Source organism: Monoraphidium neglectum (assembly GCF_000611645.1).
Source record: "Monoraphidium neglectum strain SAG 48.87 unplaced genomic scaffold scaffold01003, whole genome shotgun sequence".
NCBI classification, from domain to species: domain Eukaryota; kingdom Viridiplantae; phylum Chlorophyta; class Chlorophyceae; order Sphaeropleales; family Selenastraceae; genus Monoraphidium; species Monoraphidium neglectum.
The window spans coordinates 1-17,511 of NW_014012625.1; the positions used below are offsets into that span (position 1 = coordinate 1).

Consider the following 17,511-nt stretch of genomic DNA (forward strand, 5'->3'; position numbering starts at 1 on the left):
CCTTCATGTCCCCCTATGCCCACCGCCAGCACGAGCGTCGTCGACTCCAGCCCCGCCGGCTGCGCCACGACGCCCCTCAGCCGCGCGACGGCCTTGTCCAGAGTGGCGTACGACAGCGGCGCAAAGGGCAGCAGCTCTGCGTAGGGCATGAGGCGCTCTTCCGCCTCCTCGGGGGTCTGCTTGGCGCGCAGGGGGCGGCGGGGGTCCAGGAAACGCTTGTCCATCGCGTATACCTGCGGAAGATGGGGAGATGAGATTCAGGGTTTAGGGTTTGGAGGCGCACCAGGGTTTGGCTGTTGGGGTCTTGGGGGGATGTCGGTGGGATGGTGGGGTTTGGGGGAGTGGTGGTGCGTGGGTTTTTGCGCTGGGGTCGATGGCGGGGACGCTAGGGGGGAAGCAACGGAGGGTGGTTGGGTGTCGCTCGGCGGGGTGGAGGAAGTGTGTTGAGACCTCCGTGGGGAGGGTGGGTGGTGGGATGATCAGGGGCCGGCGCCAACGACCGCGGACCACGTGGCTGTGCGATGAGTGCAGCAGAGCCGCGCGGCGCGGCTGCCGCGGCTCCCCCCCCCCAAATCGCTGCCCCCTGCTGCCCACCTGGTCTGCGACCGTGCCGATGAGCAGCTGCTTGATGTTGATGCCGCTGAGGGTCTGGGTCACAGACAGCAGCTTGGAGCGCACCTGGAAGGCAGGGGGGGCAGGGCGTATGAACGATCCCAGGGGGCCGTGGTAAGGGGGGGGGGGTAAGAAATTCGGCGGTATTGCAGGGTCGTTTGAGGGTGGTCAGCGGGGGCATTGCTGTGAGGGCGCGGGGTTGGGGTGAGACAACAAATGATTACACTAGCAGCCGCGCCGGTGTGAGGGCGAGGGTGAGGGGTTCGAAGGGCGTTGTGGCGCGGAGCGATGGTGTGGCTTCGAGGGTGGGTTGAGGCGGCGAGGCAGGGGCCCGCCCCTTAGCGGCCCGACATGCATGCCAGGCGCGCGCCATCCTGCATTGTAAGGAAAACCCAATCAATCAATTCGTTTAGTTTAGTTTAGTATCAAAACAACAATAGTTTTTTTATCATCATAATCTGCCGACCTGCAGGTAGTAGGACTGCGTGAGCACCTCCAGCGGGGTGGAGCTGTCGTCGCCGCCGCGCGCCCCGGCCACCGCGCCGCCCTCGCCGCCAAAGACGGACGACAGCACAGTGCCCAGAGACAGGTCCCTGGCGATGTCCGGGTGCGGCGGTTGGATTGGCAGTTGACAGTTGACAGTTGGGCAAAAGGCAGTAATTGGTATGGCGGACGTTGTTACCATGCCGCTGACACGATCGAGTCGAGCGCACCAAGGAAGATCGCGGCATCAAATTTCGCGGCTCAAGGTCAGATCAGATCAGATCAGATCACCAACCTCGGAGTCGCGTCGTAAAGCTCCATGACTGTTGCCTGCTGCCGCGCTGTCGCGGTGTCCAGGTGCGTGTACACGAACCAGTGCTCAGACGCGACAGCCTGGGTTTGGGGGGCAGGTGAGACACAGACGAGGTTGTGGCAACAACGATGTTGTGCAATCGGGGCTGGCGGAGCAGGTTGGTGGGTGCTTGGGGCCGGTTTGTGACAAAAAGTTGGTTCAAGATCTGCCGGGGCCGAGGGGAGCGTCAGCGCAAGGGGCCGACAGGAGGCAGGGCGGGGTTTGGACAGCGCGGCTCTGTGTGTAAAGGGTGGTGGGCGGCAGAGGGGAGGGGGGGGGATGGAAAAAAAATCCCTGCAGGGGCGGCCCCTGGGGCGCGGCAGCCCCACGCACGCCGGCAGCTGAGAACAAGCGCCCACGACCCGGCGCAGCGCGCTTCTCATGCGCGCCGCAACACGCACGCGCGCATGCAGGCGCGAGCGTGCGCGTGTGCGTGTTCTCACCTGCACGGGCCCCGCCGCGCCCTCGTGCGCCTGCTGGTGCAGCACCGCGCCGTCATCAGTGCTCACAACCATCGCTGTCACGCCGGGCTCCGCGGCGGCGGCGGCGGCGGCCGCGCCGCGGCGCGGCGCGGCGCGGGCGGGCGCGGCGCCCTCGACGGCGAGGAACACGAGGTTTGGGTTTGTGTACTTGAATTTGAGGGCGCGGTCGCCCAGCACCTGTGGGGGCGTTTCGATTGGGGTTTTGGAGGCTTGTTGAGAAGGTTTGACAACCTGGGGCAGATTTTTCAATCCAACGCGGCCTCGGTTGCTCGTGCGCATGCCCGCCGTACAAAGCTTGCGGCGCGACAGAGCAGCGCAGCTCTTTGATGCAACCCTGCACCACCCGTTGCAAGCGCAGGCCCCAAGCATGAGGCCCCAACCGGTCCCTCAACCCATTCACAACGACGCACCTTGACTGCTGAGTGCATTGGCTCCGCGGGGTCCCGCGCGGCCACCGCCAGAAGCTTCCCGGGCAGAGCCAAGCTCCAGATCAGCTCAGCCTCATAGGCACCGCCCTCCGCCCCCGGGGCCGAGGCTGCGGCGCCGCCAAAGCCGTACCCGGCGAGCGCGCCGCCGCCCGCGCAGCCGCCGGCCGGCGGGGCGTGCACCCAGAACGAGACCCGATCGGCGAGCGCCGCGAAGCGCGCGGCCGCGGCCGCGCCGGCCGGCACGAGGCGGGCGGCGCGGGACGGCGGCGGCGGCGGGCAGCCGGACGCGCCTGGGGCCGGGGGTGCGGGCTGCAGGAGCAGGTAGCTGAATTGTTCGGCTGTGCCGTCGTGCAGGGGGTCCGGCAGGGGGATGACCTTCATGTGTGAGGGAGTGTGTTGATGGGGTGTTGGTCATTGTGTGCATGTGAGTCTTGAGGGATGCTTTGGGTGCCTGCGTGTGCCGAAATGTGTGTGATGTGCACATGCATATGCGCATGCGTTTCTAAGGTTTGCGTGTGGCTGGAGGCGAGTGCGGTATTGCCAAAGCCGCTGCGATCGAACGCCTGAGCGCTGCGCCGCAACCCGACGAGCAGAGACAGGTCTCAAGGCTAACAGCTTCCCGAGCGCCTCCTCTGCCAGGCCCACAACCGTGCTCAAAAGCAGCACGCCGCCCCCGAACCCTCCTCCCACCTTCTCCACGGGGCTGCCCGCGTCGATCCGCTCAAGCTCCCGGCCGGACCCGCCGTCCAGCACGCTCACGTACGACCGCCCCACTTCCGCGTCAGCGCCCGCCGCCGCGCCCGCGCGCACCAGTGCGAGCTGCGGCGCGTGCGTGAGGTCGTGGAAACGCCGCCAGCGGAGGAGGTGCGTCGGCGGGGCCGCCGGGTCGTAGCGCGCGGCCCAGACGACGCGGCCGTCGCCGTTGTGGAGGGCGAGGGCCTTGCCGGCGGCGGTGAGGACGACGATGAGCTTCCTGAAGCCGTTGGGGTCGCGGTACATGAGGTTCTTGTTGCTGGGGGGGGCGGGTAGGGCGGGTGAGCGAGGATGATGGGCGCTTACGTCTGTGTGTGTGTGTGTGTGTGTGCGTGCGTATGTGTGTGTGTGTGTGTGTGTGTTCGTGTGCGCATGCGTGTTTCTCGGTGCGTTGAGCGTGGATGCGGCGGGAGCATGGCAGCACATGCACGCCTCCATGCACACAGACGCATGACACACGTGTGCACGCACACACAAGCGCAAGCACCCCACCACACACATTCGCACACTCCCTCTCTCTTTCCCGCACCTCAGCTCCTCCCTAAGCGCCACCAGCTCCGCCTTGTCCTCGTCAGCACCCAGCTTGAACTGGACCACAACTGCCAGCAGCTGCATCCGCAGCCACCGCCTGACATTGTCCCCAAACAGCCCGCCCCCCTTCGCGCCCTCCGCCACCGCGGCGCCCTTGGCGGCGGGAAGGTCAATGAACAGCGTTGACTGAATGCTCGCCAGCGCTTCCTCGCGCACCCACACGGGCGGCGCCGGCCCCCTGGCGAAAGAGAGGGCGTGGTCGCTCCACACGACCAGCAGCGGTCGCGCCGCCGCGTCGAGCGCGCCAGGCGCGTCGCCGGCACCGCGGGGTGCGGCGGGGAACGCGGCGCGGACGGCGGCGGGCGGGCCGTGGACGGGGTGGGGGGCGGAGGGGGCCGCGAGGGTCCAGGAGGCGGCCGACGCGCCGCTGGCCGTGTCGACGACGGTGACAGGCACGCCTGAAAGGTTGCAGGCGGAGCGCGGTGCTGTGAGGCGCGAACACAGCTTTGGAGGCACAGGCGGGGATCGGCCCCGTGATCCGGAAAATCAGAATCGAAAGATCCATTCCAGGTGGCAGCTGGAGCCAGCAGGCTCGCATGCTGGGGTCAAAGTGGGCGCCGTCCCCAGCCCACCTGCGTCGGTGGGGGCCCCGAACACGGCTGCGAGCGTCGCGCCCGCCGCGTTCACGAAGGGCTGAGACACAGCAGTGGCGCCCGGGAAGCGCTGCACCAGCCGGAGCGCCCCGTCAGCAACAGACACCAGCAAGACGCCTGCGCGTCGCGAGGGGGCGAGTGTCGGGAGTGTGGCGGCCGGCGATGGTCACAGCGCAGCGCCGCATAGGCAAACCCACCACCAGCACCATGCCAACCAATGTCCCTCGGCGGCGGCGAAGGCGCGCCGCTTCCATCGGTGACGACGACGGCGGCAGGGGCAGCAGCAGGTGCAGCAGCAGGCGGAGCAGACAAGCGAGCGAGGGCCAAACCCAGCGGCCGCGACAGGTTCTGCGGGATTATAACCACCCTGCTTGCGACGTGCTCAACAGCTCAGGCCCTTCGCCCCCACCAGTGGTCTCTGCCGCGCCTCACGACACGGTCCCTGGACCGCACGCACGCCCTTTGCCACTCACCCGCGCCAGGAACCGTGTAGAACGCGCCCCGCCCGTCGCCGCCCGCGCTGGCGACCGCCACCTCTCCGCCGCACCCGCCGTCGCAGCCCGCCAGCGCCGCAAAGTCCAGGCAGTCCAGGTCCGCGCCCGCTGCGTCGTAGTCTGCCGCCGCCGCGCACGCCGCGGCACCGGACGCGCTGGCCGCGAACAGCCCGGCCTGGGTCAGCAGCGCGGCGCGGCCCAGGGGCTCGGGGCTGCGCAGGTCCCAGCGCTGGGCGCCTTCCTCGCCGCCGCTCAGGCTGAACAGCGCGGCGCCGCCGGACTTGGCCCTGTGGTGTTTGGAAGCAAGGGGCGAGGGTTACCCGCGCCGCTTGGCCGCGCGTCATGGGCGACGGCTGCAGCAAACGCTTGATCGAGACCATGCAGGCTGACAAAGCATCCCCCTCCTATGCCGTGCAGCCCCTGCGGAGAGCTCTGAGCCGGCTTCAAACCTGGGCGCCACCAAGCCATACGGCAGCCGCGGCGCGAGCTCACCCCGGCACGAAGCTGACCGCCAGCACGTTGTCCCCTGGCGCCTCGCTCGTGGTTGGCGCCGCGGCCACGAGATTGAGCGCACCCGCCTCCGCGGAGGAGCTTGGGCCGGGCGCAGACCAAGCAAGGGCGCCCTTTGCCGTCCCTCGGACCTGCGTATGGCCACCGGCAGCGAGTGCAGCGGGCGCGTTTGCGCGCTCGGGCTGCCCGGCCCTACGCCGCATCACACATAAAGGAGCTTGCGGCCCTGCGAGCGCGGCGCCAGGGGCGCACGCAGCATGACCCCTGCCCTGCTCGATGACTTGTAGGGTCCCGCAGCCTGCCTGGATCCCAGGGGTAACGCTGCGTTTATTTGAGAAGCAAGGCGTGAACAGCCCTCTGTCGCTGTTCGCCATGCACAGTTGATCACTCAGCACAATGGCCGGGGCCGCACCTGGACGAGCCCTCCGCCAACCAATGCGACCCCCGGCCCGTCCTGCAGGGTGACAGCTGCCAGCGCAGTGCTCCCGCCCGCCGCGGCGGCCGCCGGCGCCGCGAGGCCCTCCCACTTCAACCCGCCATTTGCGTCCCACGCGCGCACGTAGCGCCCGCCGCCGCTGGCCGCGACGAGCGCGGCCGGGCGGGCGGCGGGCAGCGCGGCGCCGAGGGGGTCGTCGTCTGTGTATGTGCGGCGCCAGGCGATGGAGCCATCGGCAGCAGACAATGCTGCGACAACCGACTGCGAGGTGGCGACGTAGAACCGGTCGCGCCCCGGCGCGTAGCCCGCCGCCACGACCTCGCCCACGTGCTGGCGGTGCCAGTCGAAGGTGCCGGCCTGGTCCTCGTACATCGCCGCCGCGCCGCGGGCGAAGCACGCGAGCGCGGCGGCGGCGAGGAGGAGCGTGCGCGGCAGCAGCGCGCGCAGCGCGGTTTCGCTGCGGCGAGCCCTCATCGGCCCCCGATCGCCAACTGTCACTTGGTGCGCCACCAGAGCGTGTTAAAAACCTTGCTAATGGATGCGTGTAGCGCTAAAATGGGCCAAACCAAGCTAAAGTCGAGTGATCACGTCGGCTGATCTGTCGCATACAAGATCATGTCACAGTAACCAACACAAAAATCAGTGTAGTAGACATCTGTAACAGCTTTGAGTTGCGAGCGTCCGCTGTTCCCAGATCAAGTTGCAACCTGAACGTGAAGTGGCTCGCTGTATGGTTTGCTGGGCATTGCATTGCATACATAGTGTGGTTGATTTGGTGGCTATTTCCTTCCGCTATCAAGAGGGCAGCTTTGCTGCCAGAGTGCGTCATCCCCCAATTTGACCCTGGATTCTGACCGAGTCCCGCCTGCGCAGTGCACCTGACCGCCTGCGCGGTGCTTCCAAAAGCCTGTACACCTGTCACACCGTGCAATTGTACTGAGAGCGACCGACGACATCTGGAGCAAGTGGCACGGGATCGAGAAGGCGCCAATATCAATTTGGCTCTGTGAGCAGCTCACGCCTTGATCACTGCTTGCGTGCAAACGCCGTCCGCACGCAAGACGCTCGCACTCGCATGCACTTCCTGGTGATGAGTGCAGCATGGACACCGGAGTCTGTTGCATTGATGTACTGTAATTTGTAAAGGGTACAAAACCTGGTTTGCTTTTTCAATGCAGCTTGTACGAGCATATTCAGCGAGTGGGCTCACTTGCATTCGCACACACACACTCTCTCTCTCTTTCACACACACACACACACACACGCGCGCGCGCGCGCGCACGCGCACACGCACGCACGCGAGCGTACAAACCCAGCTTCGTTCCCAAGCACACGCTGTGCAGCTGCACGCAATCGCACACTTACAGTCAGAACACATCAACCACTCATGTGCATCATGCCACCAAAAAGTCATCTCTCAACCCCGTAGCAACGCCAGCACGCGCGCCGCGATCGCCATCGACGCCGTGAGCCCGGGGCTCTCGATGCCAAACAGGTTCACGAGCCCCCGCACGCCGTGGCCCCTGCGCGCCCCCTGCAGCACAAAGTCGGCCGCCGGCTCCCCCGGCCCGCTGACCTTGGGCCGCACGCCCGAGTAGCTCGGCACGAGCGCGCCGTCCCGCAGCCCCGGCCAGTATGACCGGATCGCCGAATAGAACTTGTCGCCCCTGCTTGGGTCTACACTGTAATCAATGCTATCCACCCACTCCACATCAGGCCCAAACTTGGCTTGGCCGCCAAGGTCTATCGTCAGGTGCACCCCCAAGCCGCCGTCCTCGGGCAGCGGGTAGATGAGGTGCGAGAAGGGGGCGCCGCAGCCAGAGAGCGCAAAGTAGCTGCCCTTTGCGAGGCGGCGGGGCGGGATGGAAGACGCGGGGACGCCTTGGATCGACGCGGCGACGGCCTGGGCGCCGAGGCCTGTTTGTTTGGGGTTGTTACGCGGACGTTGGAATGGGAGCCCGGCAGCCCAGGTCGAACATGGAGTGAGCTAACGGGCCGCAGCCATCACAGCCTCAGGCGGGAGTTCCCAGTGGATGTTGACGGGGCCGACGAGGACCAGGCGAACCCGCCAGCACGCCCCTTGGAGAGCAGCACGAGGGAAAAGAGCGCCCTCCCGCGCGAGCACACCTGCGGCGTTCACCAACCACCGCGCGCCGACCGTCGAGCGCTCCCCCGTGTTGACGTCCTCCACGTGCACCAGCTTCCGTGCGGCTTCCGCGGTCACCCCTGTGACACGGCTGTGCACCGCCATGCTCGCGCCGGCCGACTCCGCATCCAGCCACAGCACATCCATGAATCTTTGCAGGGACAGCAGGGTTGGCGCCACAGGACATGCAAGTGCAAGGGTTAGCTACACCTCTAGCCACGCTCTTCTGGATCCCTTTCAAGTGGCTCAACCACAATCGCCATCCTGTGGCTACAGCGACTCGCCTATTGTTAAATTTTGGCAACACTACGGGCCACATAGGCCATCCTGAATGGAACAGCACCACCCCTCGCTCACTCATGACTGCTGACAATGCCCGTCGACGGCGACAGCAGCGCGCCGCTGCACCGCAGCTCCGGCTCCAAGCTCTGCGCCTCCGCCTGCGACAGCAGCCGCAGGTCCCTCACGCCATTGGCCAGGCCGGCTGCCATGACCGCCCGCAGCTGCTCCAGCTGGCTGCCGGCCGCGGTGACGAGGTGCGATGGCGGCAGCGGTCGCTCGAGGTTAGGGCGCGCCGGGGGGCGCCTCGCTAGGCGTGACTTGTCTCATGGGGGCACTTGCCAGGGCGCCGCAGCCGCTGTAACATACGCAGTGGCTGCTGTCACATGCGCATGCCTCGGCCTGGGGGACACGCCCACTTATTTGACTGCAGCAGTCCGCATGCACGCGGCAAGCCCCCTGCCGGCTCATGCCCGCATGTTGACTGGTGCTCGACCACCTGACTATATGATCTGCTGCACCCACCCAGGGTTCGTTGCGACAATCATCTTGCCGGTCCTCTTGTGGGACACGCCGCGGCTCCCACAAAAGTCATACAGCATGGCGCGACCCTCCACGCATGCGGCCGCCTTGAGGCTGCCAGGCGGGTAGTATATCCCCGCATGGATCACTTCTGAGTTCCTGTCGGCGAGGTTGTCAAGACGCGGCCCAAACATGTGCGGACAAGGCAAGCCTGCCAGTGCCGAGGGCGGGCCCAGGACACGGCTTTTTGGGCACCCTCCCAGCAGCAGCCCCGCGTTTCGTCAACTTTTGACAGTCCGGTCTGGTTCACCGACCAGGGCGCGTAAAGAGGCGGCTCGCTGCAGACTCGCCTGCTGCTGGTCTCTGTGCCAATGGCGCCCCCGCGCTCGACAACCAACACCTCATGCCCAGCCTGTGCTATCCCTCGCGCGCACGCGAGCCCGACGACACCTGCGGGGTCAATTATTTCGTTGAGCTCAGGAGGGTGGTTTAAAGCGCCGGCAGAGGCACCCAGCTGCTGCGCCACCCTGCTCGCACCTGCGCCAATGACGACGCAGTCGACAGAGTCGCCCGCCGCATCGGCGATCCCGCGTCCGATTGCAAGCGCAGCAGGACTTTTATGTATTAGTGCGCCTCTCTGTTGCGTGAGAGCCCGCAACGCTGGCCACATTTGGAGGTCACCCAGATCGTTGCCTCCAGCTGCACTTCAGTCATCTTCAGGTATTTGATTTGTTGTTCACTTTGTATCCAGGGACACATAAGCGTTCCATTGTTTGCTATCACCCTGCCCTGCCACTTGACCATTCACGCGCGGTCTTGCTCGGCACTGCACGCACGCCCATTGGTGCTTATTCGCGTAGTTATTCCAACCTATCAGCTCTTGCGCTTCCAGCGCGCATCCAACGATTGCCGCGCAGACGCTGCGGCCTCAGCACAGTGCGTGGCAAGCACGCAGCACACAGGAGGGCAGCTCAATCCACAGCGATGCTCGGGAACTGTACCAGGCGGGCCCTGGCTACCGCCAGCCGAGGACGTGCGTCCCTCCGCCTGATTGGCCAGCCGGCATGTGCATATGCCACTGATGGCGCCGCCGCGCCACCAGGTGAGCGTCTGTGGCTGGAGCAGCTTCTGGCGGGGTCGCGGGCGGGCAGCTGGCAGTCATGGCGCACGCATTTCTTGGACATTCAAACACGCACAGCAGCTGTACTGCACGGCAGCTCCCGCGCTGCTCTGACTCTGGGCCAGGCCGCTCAGCCTTGCATCATTGCACTCTGCCGTAAAGCGCTGCACACCAGCACCCAGCTGCACCTGCCACGACCTGACCGCCCTCCCTCGCGTGTGCTGCCCCCTCCACCACGCAACAATCGTGTGGGCGCGCGTCGCCCACCAGTCTACGTTATTTTTGGCGCCAGCGGCGGCATCGGCAGCTGCCTGGCCAAGCGGCTGGCCGCGAAGCCGGGCGCGACGGTTGTTCTGGCGGGCCGCGACCAGGGCAAGCTGGACGCGCTGGCCGCGTCGCTGGGCGGCGGCGGCATCCCCCTGGTGGCAGACCCGTTGGATGCTAAGCAGGTGGGAGGCGGATGTCAGGGAACTGGCTGCTACAAGGATTTGGCCGATTTCTTTGACAGGGGTTTGGGCGCATTATGGAGCAAGGCGCTTACAGAGAGCGGGCAGCTTTTCGGGAACGGCCGCTTTGATTGCCTTAAGGGGCCCAGCGGGCGCCCTGGATCAGTGATTGCATGAGCGCATGCACGGCAGCCTCAAAGGCTGCTGCCCCTGCGGGACAGGCTGTTTGGAGGGACGCCCAGCCCGGCCGATTGGCAGCAGCGCGGGCTCACCTGCAGAGCATGCGGCTGGGGCGCCCGGGCGGCCGCGCAAGCTAATCCGGTCGGCTGTCAAGCAACTGTCCTGCATCCCCCCTGTACCCCCAGGCCGACGCCCTGTTTGCAAAAGTGGTGTCTGACCACGGCCGCGTCGACGGCGTCGCAAACTGCGTCGGCTCCATCGTCCTCAAGTCGGCCCACACCACCAGCGACGCCGACTTCGAGCAGGTGCGCGCCCCGCAGTAGGGGCGGCTTTGTGCGGGCACAGGCGATGCTGGTGGCCCAGGGGTCGGCTGTGCGGCTGCGGCAGCGGCGGCGTCAGCCGACTTGCAGGCATTGGTGCGGCCGCTTCCTGCAACGCCTCAAAAAGAGCGCCCGTCTGCTCGAGTCCTTCAAGGACGTTTCAACAATCACTGGCTGCTGGCCCCAAGTGTCCCACGACCCGCCACCCGCTGCCTCTGCCGTGCCCGCCCGCCAGACGCTCCGCACAAACCTGTTCAGCTGCTTCAACGTCCTCCGGCCGTCGGTCAAGGCGATGATGCGGCAGCCCACCGGCGGCTCGATTGCGTTCTGCTCCTCTGCGGTGGCGCGCCACGGCATCCCCAATCACGAGGCCATCGCCGCCGCCAAGGCGGGCGTGCAGGGTAGGGCCAACCTCCGCTTCGGCGCCCTGCGGGCCGTGAGCATGCACGCTGCCTGCATCGCACTCGGCCACCATGTCAAGCAGGTCCGCCACTGCTGTGCGCACGCCTGTTACTAAGGTAACACCTGATTTAGCTTGTGGGCCTGCACCCAGATGGCTGGCGCCGACAGCCATATCAAGCCTCTGGCCAAATTCAACGTTTATGCTCCCCCCATCTGCGTGCCTTCAGGCTTGATGCTGTCTGCAGCGGCGACGTACGCGCCAAAGGGCGTGCGCGTCAACTGCGTGGCGCCGGGCCTGACGCGCACGCCCCTGGCTGACCGCATCATCTCCAACCCAGCGGTGCGATCCCCTTGCCCCCACACGCCACCCACCAATCACCACTTTCTCAATGCGCGGGCTGTTTCGTTGTTTGTATGCACAAGGGCCGCTTTGACACCTGCAGGCTCAGGATGGCACCACGGCGCATGCGTGCAGACCTTCCTCAGCAGCGCCAGCTGCGGCTACGGCAGGATTGCTGAGCTTTCGAAATGCAAATGTGACTGTGCCGTCACAGCGGCTTTCTTGTGCCCATGCACCCGCTGAGCTTGCTTGCTTCTGGCTCACACGCACGCACGCCCCCTGGACTACCACGCCCTCTCGGTCTGCCGCTTGGCCCCGGACCGCCGCAGGCCCTGAAGGCTTCGGAGGGGATGCACGCGCTGAAGCGCGTGGGGGAGGCGGATGAGGTGGCGGCGGCCCTCGAGTTCCTTCTTAACCCAAGCAACAGGTGCGCCGACTAGGCCTGGCGCCGGCCGCCGGCTGCATGCGCGCTGCGCCAGCAAGCGCTGCGACGATTGTCTCGATCAAGGCAGCTCAATTGCCGCCCTCTTTGCGTGCTGAGCTCCTGCTCCTGGCTCTCTGCCCGCTTGGTTGAGGATGGGGTGTGCTCACACAACACCCTCGATGCAGTTCGAGGCCTGTTTACCAGACCGCCTCTCTAATCACCATTCATTGCCCCTTCCCCTATCTGATTATGTGGTGCCCAGCTTTGTGACTGGCCAGGTCTTGGGCGTCGATGGCGGTCTTGGAAGCTTGAAGGCGCAGTAGGCAGACGGGCGAATGAGGGCGAGCCGTCCTAGCCAGGGTGCCGCCAATGGGGCGCCACACCAGGGCACCACGACTGTATGAGCTAGGAGGGTGTGCCCCTGCGACACTGCTGTGACCGTCACGCCTCTCTGTAATAAAAGCCCGTGCGTCAGCGCAATGTCGCTGCTTGCGAGTGCATGGTGGCAGTGGCTGTTCTCCGGTTGTTGTGACTGCTTGGCTCCCTTGGACCGGTCAACCCTGGGCTTGTCAGGGCTGCAGGCCGATACTACTTGATTCACAAGCTCTGTCCAAACCCACATGATCTCATCAGAGTCTCATCGCCGTATTCTGGCATTCCAGATCGGGCTCTGCAGACGTGAGTCGGCAAGCTGCCTCGGAGAGTGCGCGAACACCGGCGAGCTACTGGGGCACTGCTGGAGACTCGGAGGCCCGATCGCCCTGTGGCCCTGGTATTATCAAGTTTCTCCGCCAATTATCTTCTATAGTGAGCTCACCATAGCAGCGAGCTGCGGGTCGTGAGAGTCAGACTCTGTTGGTTAGATTTCTTGATCCCCTAGCATCAGATTGACGACGATCACCAATTGAATTATATATAGAGGTGTTTTGTAGCAACTCGCAGCAGTACGGTCGTCTTCCCGCAATACCGATCCCGGCGTGGTGCCGCCACCTCAATGGCACGCACCCGCCGAGGTGTGGGGCCAGGGGCAGTTATTGAATCCCCAAGCCACGCTAGCGGTGGCCCTGCCGGCGCACGCAGCGCGCTCGCGGTTGCGTTCCCGCCTGTGGGCATGGCCGTGCCTGACCCCCAGCCGGCGGCATGTCTGGCTGAGGTTAGGGCTGGCGGCGGCGAGGAGAATCTTCACGGCCTGTTGCGCTTTGCATCAGGAGACACGCCAGAGCTTGGCAGCGGCGCGCTTAGCAGCGGCGACTTCAGGCAAGCCAAAGAGACACGGGCAGGCTGTATTTGTCGGTTGGGAACACATCACAGCTTCAGCAGACCAGCGGGGTGCAGATCAGCAGCTGCCGACGCGAGTAACCGCGAAACTTTTGCCGGCAAGTAACAACTGCACCCTCATTGTGTAATGTCCCCATTCACGGTAGGCAGCTACCCCGCAATCAAACCAACTGTGCACTTGCAACCACCTTGTCATGTCAACCCCGCCGGTGACGACGGCCCCAGGTCGCTGATGCAGGAGCTGGATGACACATCAGATGACTTGACAGAGAACCAGATAGCTGCCACCCAAGCTGGACGCGTGGGTGTGGCAAACTGTGCGCCTTCGCAGTCAGCTGCAGCGCCCGGCGCGATGGCGGCGCGTCCTGGGGGCCCTTGCGGCGCCACCCTGCCAGACGTTGCGCCTACGCCGAGCGGACTGCCCTTCCATGGCTCAAAACTGCCGCCGGCGGCAGCTGCAGTCGACCTTGCACCTGGCGTGGTGGGCACCGCCGCCACGGCAGCACCACCATCAGCAGCAATGATGCTAGCAGCGCCAGCAGCAACAGGAGCAGAGACGGCGGACGCTTTTGTCACGCTCCACGCAGCGGCAGCCTCAGTGGCTGACGCGATGGATGCCGTGGACTCAGAGCTCGAGGCTTGGCTGCCCACGACAGCACCTTGCGCTGTTGCTGCTGCCGCCGCAACCGCGGCAGCTCCAGCCGAGGCCGGGTGGCGAACGGAGCACGGGCCGCTCGGCTCGCTGCAGCCGGCGTGGCCGCCCCATCAGGCGTCTCACCATCACCACCCCCAACATCACCACCAGCACCACCACCATCATCAGTCATCAGCGCGCGACGGCGGGCAGGAGGACGTGTGGGCGTGGCCGCGCTGGCCGCCAGCTGCTGCAGGCGGGCCGCCGCAGCAGCTACCAGCCTTGCAGCTGCTTGTGCAGCATCCAATGGGGGTGGAGCAGCAGGCAGGCGCGGAACCGGCGGCCCAATTCCTGGGGACAAGCCTGGCGGCTGGGCAAGGCGCGGCAATCTCTTTCCAGCAGTGGGGCTGGGCGGGCAGCAATCGGCCTGCTGGCGCCGGCTTTGGTGGCGGGCTGACATTCCAGCATCAAGTTCCGGATGCATTCGCGCCCGCTGGGCACGCGCAGCAGCTCCGCCACGCCCCGGCGGCGTTGGGGCCCCTGCGTGCGACGGCGGGCGGGAGTGCGGGCGGCGGCAGCAACGGAGCGAGCGTCGCAGACCTGCCAGACACGCCCAGAGGCTTGGCGGGCAGGGCCGGCGCCGCCCACTCGCGCAAGGCGGTGTGGGAGCAGATCCAGCAGCAGCGGCTCGATACGGAGCGCCGCCGGAAGGAGGAGAGGCGGGAGCTGAAGAGGCACCATGCACAGCAGCAGCAGCAGCAGCAGCAGCAGCAGCAGCAGCAGCAGCAGCAGCAGCAGCAGCAGCAGCAGCAGCAGCACCAGCAGCACCAGCAGCAGCAGCAGCAGCAGCAGGCACTGGAACAGGCCCTGCAGCGCCAGCGCAGCGAGGCGATGGCGGCGGCGCTCGAACGATCGCAGTCGCTGCTGCCTGCGCTGCGAATAGCAGCTGCGGCGCAGCGTGCGGCTTCCCTGCCAAAAGACACCGCTGTAGCCGCGGCTGCGCCTGATGCCCCCGCCAGCCGGCAGGCTGAGGAGCAGCCCGCAGCACCTGCTGGGGCTTGCGCCACAGTGGGAGCTGATACGCCTTTCGCCAGTGCAGCGGCCGCTCGCCAATCAAAAGGAGCTGCCGCCTCAATGTCCAATGCACCACCACCGCCATGGGGCTCGTCCGGAAGCCAAATCTCGTCTAGTTTTGCTGCAGGGGTGCATCCGGCGCCGAATGCAGTACAGCAGCAGCAACGGCTTTCGCCAGAGGCGGCATTGGCGGGGGCGGGCAGCGGCCTAGCTCGCCTGTCCGTAGCAGGCAGCAGCGGGGCATTCACAGACGTGGTCGCCGCTGCTGTCCAGCAGACGGAGGCCGCCGCGGCCGCGGCCGCTGAGGCGGCGGCGGGCACCATGCATGCGCGGCCGCCCACGCAGCAGCAGGCGTGGGCTGTCAGTAGTGAGGGTGTTATGTGGCATCAGCAGGCGCTGGGGGCGGCCGTCCCGTGGGCGGAGGCTGGCGGCTCTCCAAATTCTGCTCACAGTGCCCTGCATGTACATGCGTCGCAGCTTGCTTTGCACCGCCAGCAACAGTACTTGGCAGCCCACCACAACCAGCACCACCACCAGCAGCCTGCTGCTGAGCAGCAGCAGCAGCAGCAGCAGCAGCAGCAGCAGCAGCAGCAGCATGGGCCGCAGCACTTGTCGGACCTCCTGGGTCAGCCTCGTAGCTGTGTCCAGGGCGGATTGACACAGCAGTCTGATCTGTTGCAGCAGGGGCACCAGGCAAGCTACAACCAATATGCGACGCCTGAGTGGCAGGGTATGCTGGCTGCCCAACAGCTTCCCGGGACAACCCTGCCGCAGCTTGATCTCGGGTCCCTCGCTGGCCAGCAGGCGTTGATGCAGGTTTGGGGCCAGCAGCAGCAGCAGCAGCAGCAGCAGCAGCAGCAGCAGCAGCAGCAGCAGCAGCAGCAGCAGCAGCTACTGCTGAACCTGCAGGTGCAAGCCAGCGGCAACCTGCCAGACGCAGCAGTAGCCGAGCGCGCCGTCACCACCAGCGCTTGGCCCACGGGTCCGGCCTTCGATGGCCTCCACACCGCTGCGCTGGGGGCTGCGGGGTCCAACCCAGGCTACTCCCCCCCGCTGCAGCCGCGCTGGCCCGATCAGCAGCAGGCTTTCGGGGGCGCCGCATGGGCGCAGGGCCTGTACGACCAACACGACCTGTCGTGGCTGTCCCTGCAGCACGCGGGGCTGATGGCGCCGCAAATGGACGCAGGTGGCGCTGCGGCGCCTGGTCAGGGCAGGCGAGGGTCCAGGCGTGGTAAGCATGAGCTGGCAGCAAGCGGCGGCACCGCCAAGCCGCGCCGCCAAGCGCAGCAGAAGGGCCGCGTTATGGTCGCCGGCGCCGCGGCCGCCGCAGCCGCGGCCACGGCCGCCGCGGGCGCCGTCGCGGCGCCGGCCAGCAGCACGCCCGCGCCTGCGGCAGCGCCGACAGGCAGGCGGCTGATGGCCAACGGCTGGGTGCCGACGCGGAGCCCTCCCAGGTTTGTGGCGCCGCCGCCGAGCGCAGGGGAGCAGCAGGCAGGGGCCGCTCGCGAGGATGACGAGGCGGACGCCTTGGCTTATGTGGTGGCGGGGCCTGGCTGCATGGGCCCCTTTGAAAAGGTGATGTAGGGCCACATGAAAACACAATGGGGTGTTGAGTCGTGGCTTTTGCCGGGCACCCTGCTGCGCGCAATGATTGCCGCCTCTGTGGGTGGCTTGGCCCCTGCCCGAATGCTTGGGTGAAACGATGCCGCCACTTGGTCGGGGGCTTTCTTGCTGATGCGTGCGAATTTTGTTCGTACCAGCAGGTTATGCACACAGATAGGGCAGAGGTCTGCAGCCTGTCGTTGTGGCGCGTGACAACTCTGCTGGCGCGCTTGCCTGAGGGAGTTTTGATAAAGATGGAATTTGGGTTCCAAGGGTCCTGGGAACAATCTGACCCAAACACTCTGCCGCACATGTGGTTATGTATTTATGAGCCCTTTTGGCTTTGCGCCTTACTTCAAGGGTTGAACCGGCTGCAACCCCGGGCACCATGTACTGTACCGCAGCAGCCGTTGCCTGCGATGCAACCGCACGCGTGGCTCATCAGCATCCATCCGCGCCCCATCAACAAAGCCAGCCAAGGCCCGGCCGCTGTACTGGTGCATACTGTCAGCAGGTGCACGCGTGGGACTGGTTTCCATGGGCCTGTCTCGGGCCCCGCATTCGTGCGAGTTGTTACCAAAAACCGGGCATCGCGCTGCGAGCCACGTGCATGTGCGGCCGCCCCGTGTGATGCAGCAGGTCAGAGCTTGATGGGGACCCAGCGTCAAAAAGCGCAACATTGTGAATCAAGTGCAAGTGATCGCCCAATGACCAGCCTGAAAAACTCCACAACATCGGCGTCAGCACCTTATGCACAGACATCATTTGTTGGGGAATCAGGGGCACATTGGCCTGCAACTAAAAGCCCACGCAGCCCTGCCCCAATCAAACAAACATGCAGCTAAGCAATGCACACACGCTTGAAGACGTTTGCGCTGCACGAGTCAGCACGCGGTGCCGTCGCCGGACTGCCCGCGGTGCTGCTGGCACTGGCAGGTGGTTGCATAGCAAGCACCACCGGCGCAGCGGCCCCAATGTAAGCCGGCGCATCCTCGACTGCTGCTGCAGTG

The 17,511-nt window shown here is 65.9% G+C and overlaps 4 protein-coding genes across 4 annotated transcripts; 2 read left to right on the forward strand and 2 right to left on the reverse strand.

Moving 5' to 3' along the window:
* Positions 1 to 3: 3 nt before the first annotated feature.
* On the reverse strand, positions 4 to 6,208 carry MNEG_6266 (hypothetical protein; the record flags this gene model as incomplete). Its single annotated transcript, XM_014045257.1, has 13 exons — positions 4 to 13; positions 112 to 233; positions 595 to 678; positions 1,079 to 1,205; positions 1,391 to 1,488; positions 1,891 to 2,106; positions 2,340 to 2,732; positions 3,048 to 3,369; positions 3,640 to 4,099; positions 4,274 to 4,411; positions 4,768 to 5,075; positions 5,281 to 5,429; positions 5,711 to 6,208. 13 exons carry the CDS (start codon positions 6,206 to 6,208, stop codon positions 4 to 6), a joined length of 2,925 nt encoding a protein of 974 aa, XP_013900711.1.
* Positions 6,209 to 7,151: 943 nt separating this feature from the next.
* MNEG_6267 (hypothetical protein) lies at positions 7,152 to 8,027 on the reverse strand (the record flags this gene model as incomplete). The annotated part of the gene is made up of 2 exons (XM_014045258.1): positions 7,152 to 7,651; positions 7,862 to 8,027. The coding sequence occupies 2 exons, from the start codon at positions 8,025 to 8,027 to the stop codon at positions 7,152 to 7,154; spliced, it is 666 nt and encodes a 221-aa protein (XP_013900712.1).
* Positions 8,028 to 8,252: 225 nt separating this feature from the next.
* Positions 8,253 to 12,236, forward strand: MNEG_6268 (3-oxoacyl-[acyl-carrier-protein] reductase; the record flags this gene model as incomplete). The annotated part of the gene is made up of 7 exons (XM_014045259.1): positions 8,253 to 8,416; positions 10,094 to 10,250; positions 10,613 to 10,732; positions 10,983 to 11,148; positions 11,377 to 11,489; positions 11,819 to 11,916; positions 12,176 to 12,236. The coding sequence occupies 7 exons, from the start codon at positions 8,253 to 8,255 to the stop codon at positions 12,234 to 12,236; spliced, it is 879 nt and encodes a 292-aa protein (XP_013900713.1).
* Positions 12,237 to 15,709: 3,473 nt separating this feature from the next.
* MNEG_6269 (hypothetical protein) lies at positions 15,710 to 16,483 on the forward strand (the record flags this gene model as incomplete). Its single annotated transcript, XM_014045260.1, has 1 exon — positions 15,710 to 16,483. One exon carries the CDS (start codon positions 15,710 to 15,712, stop codon positions 16,481 to 16,483), a length of 774 nt encoding a protein of 257 aa, XP_013900714.1.
* Between the last annotated feature and the right edge of the window lie 1,028 nt (positions 16,484 to 17,511).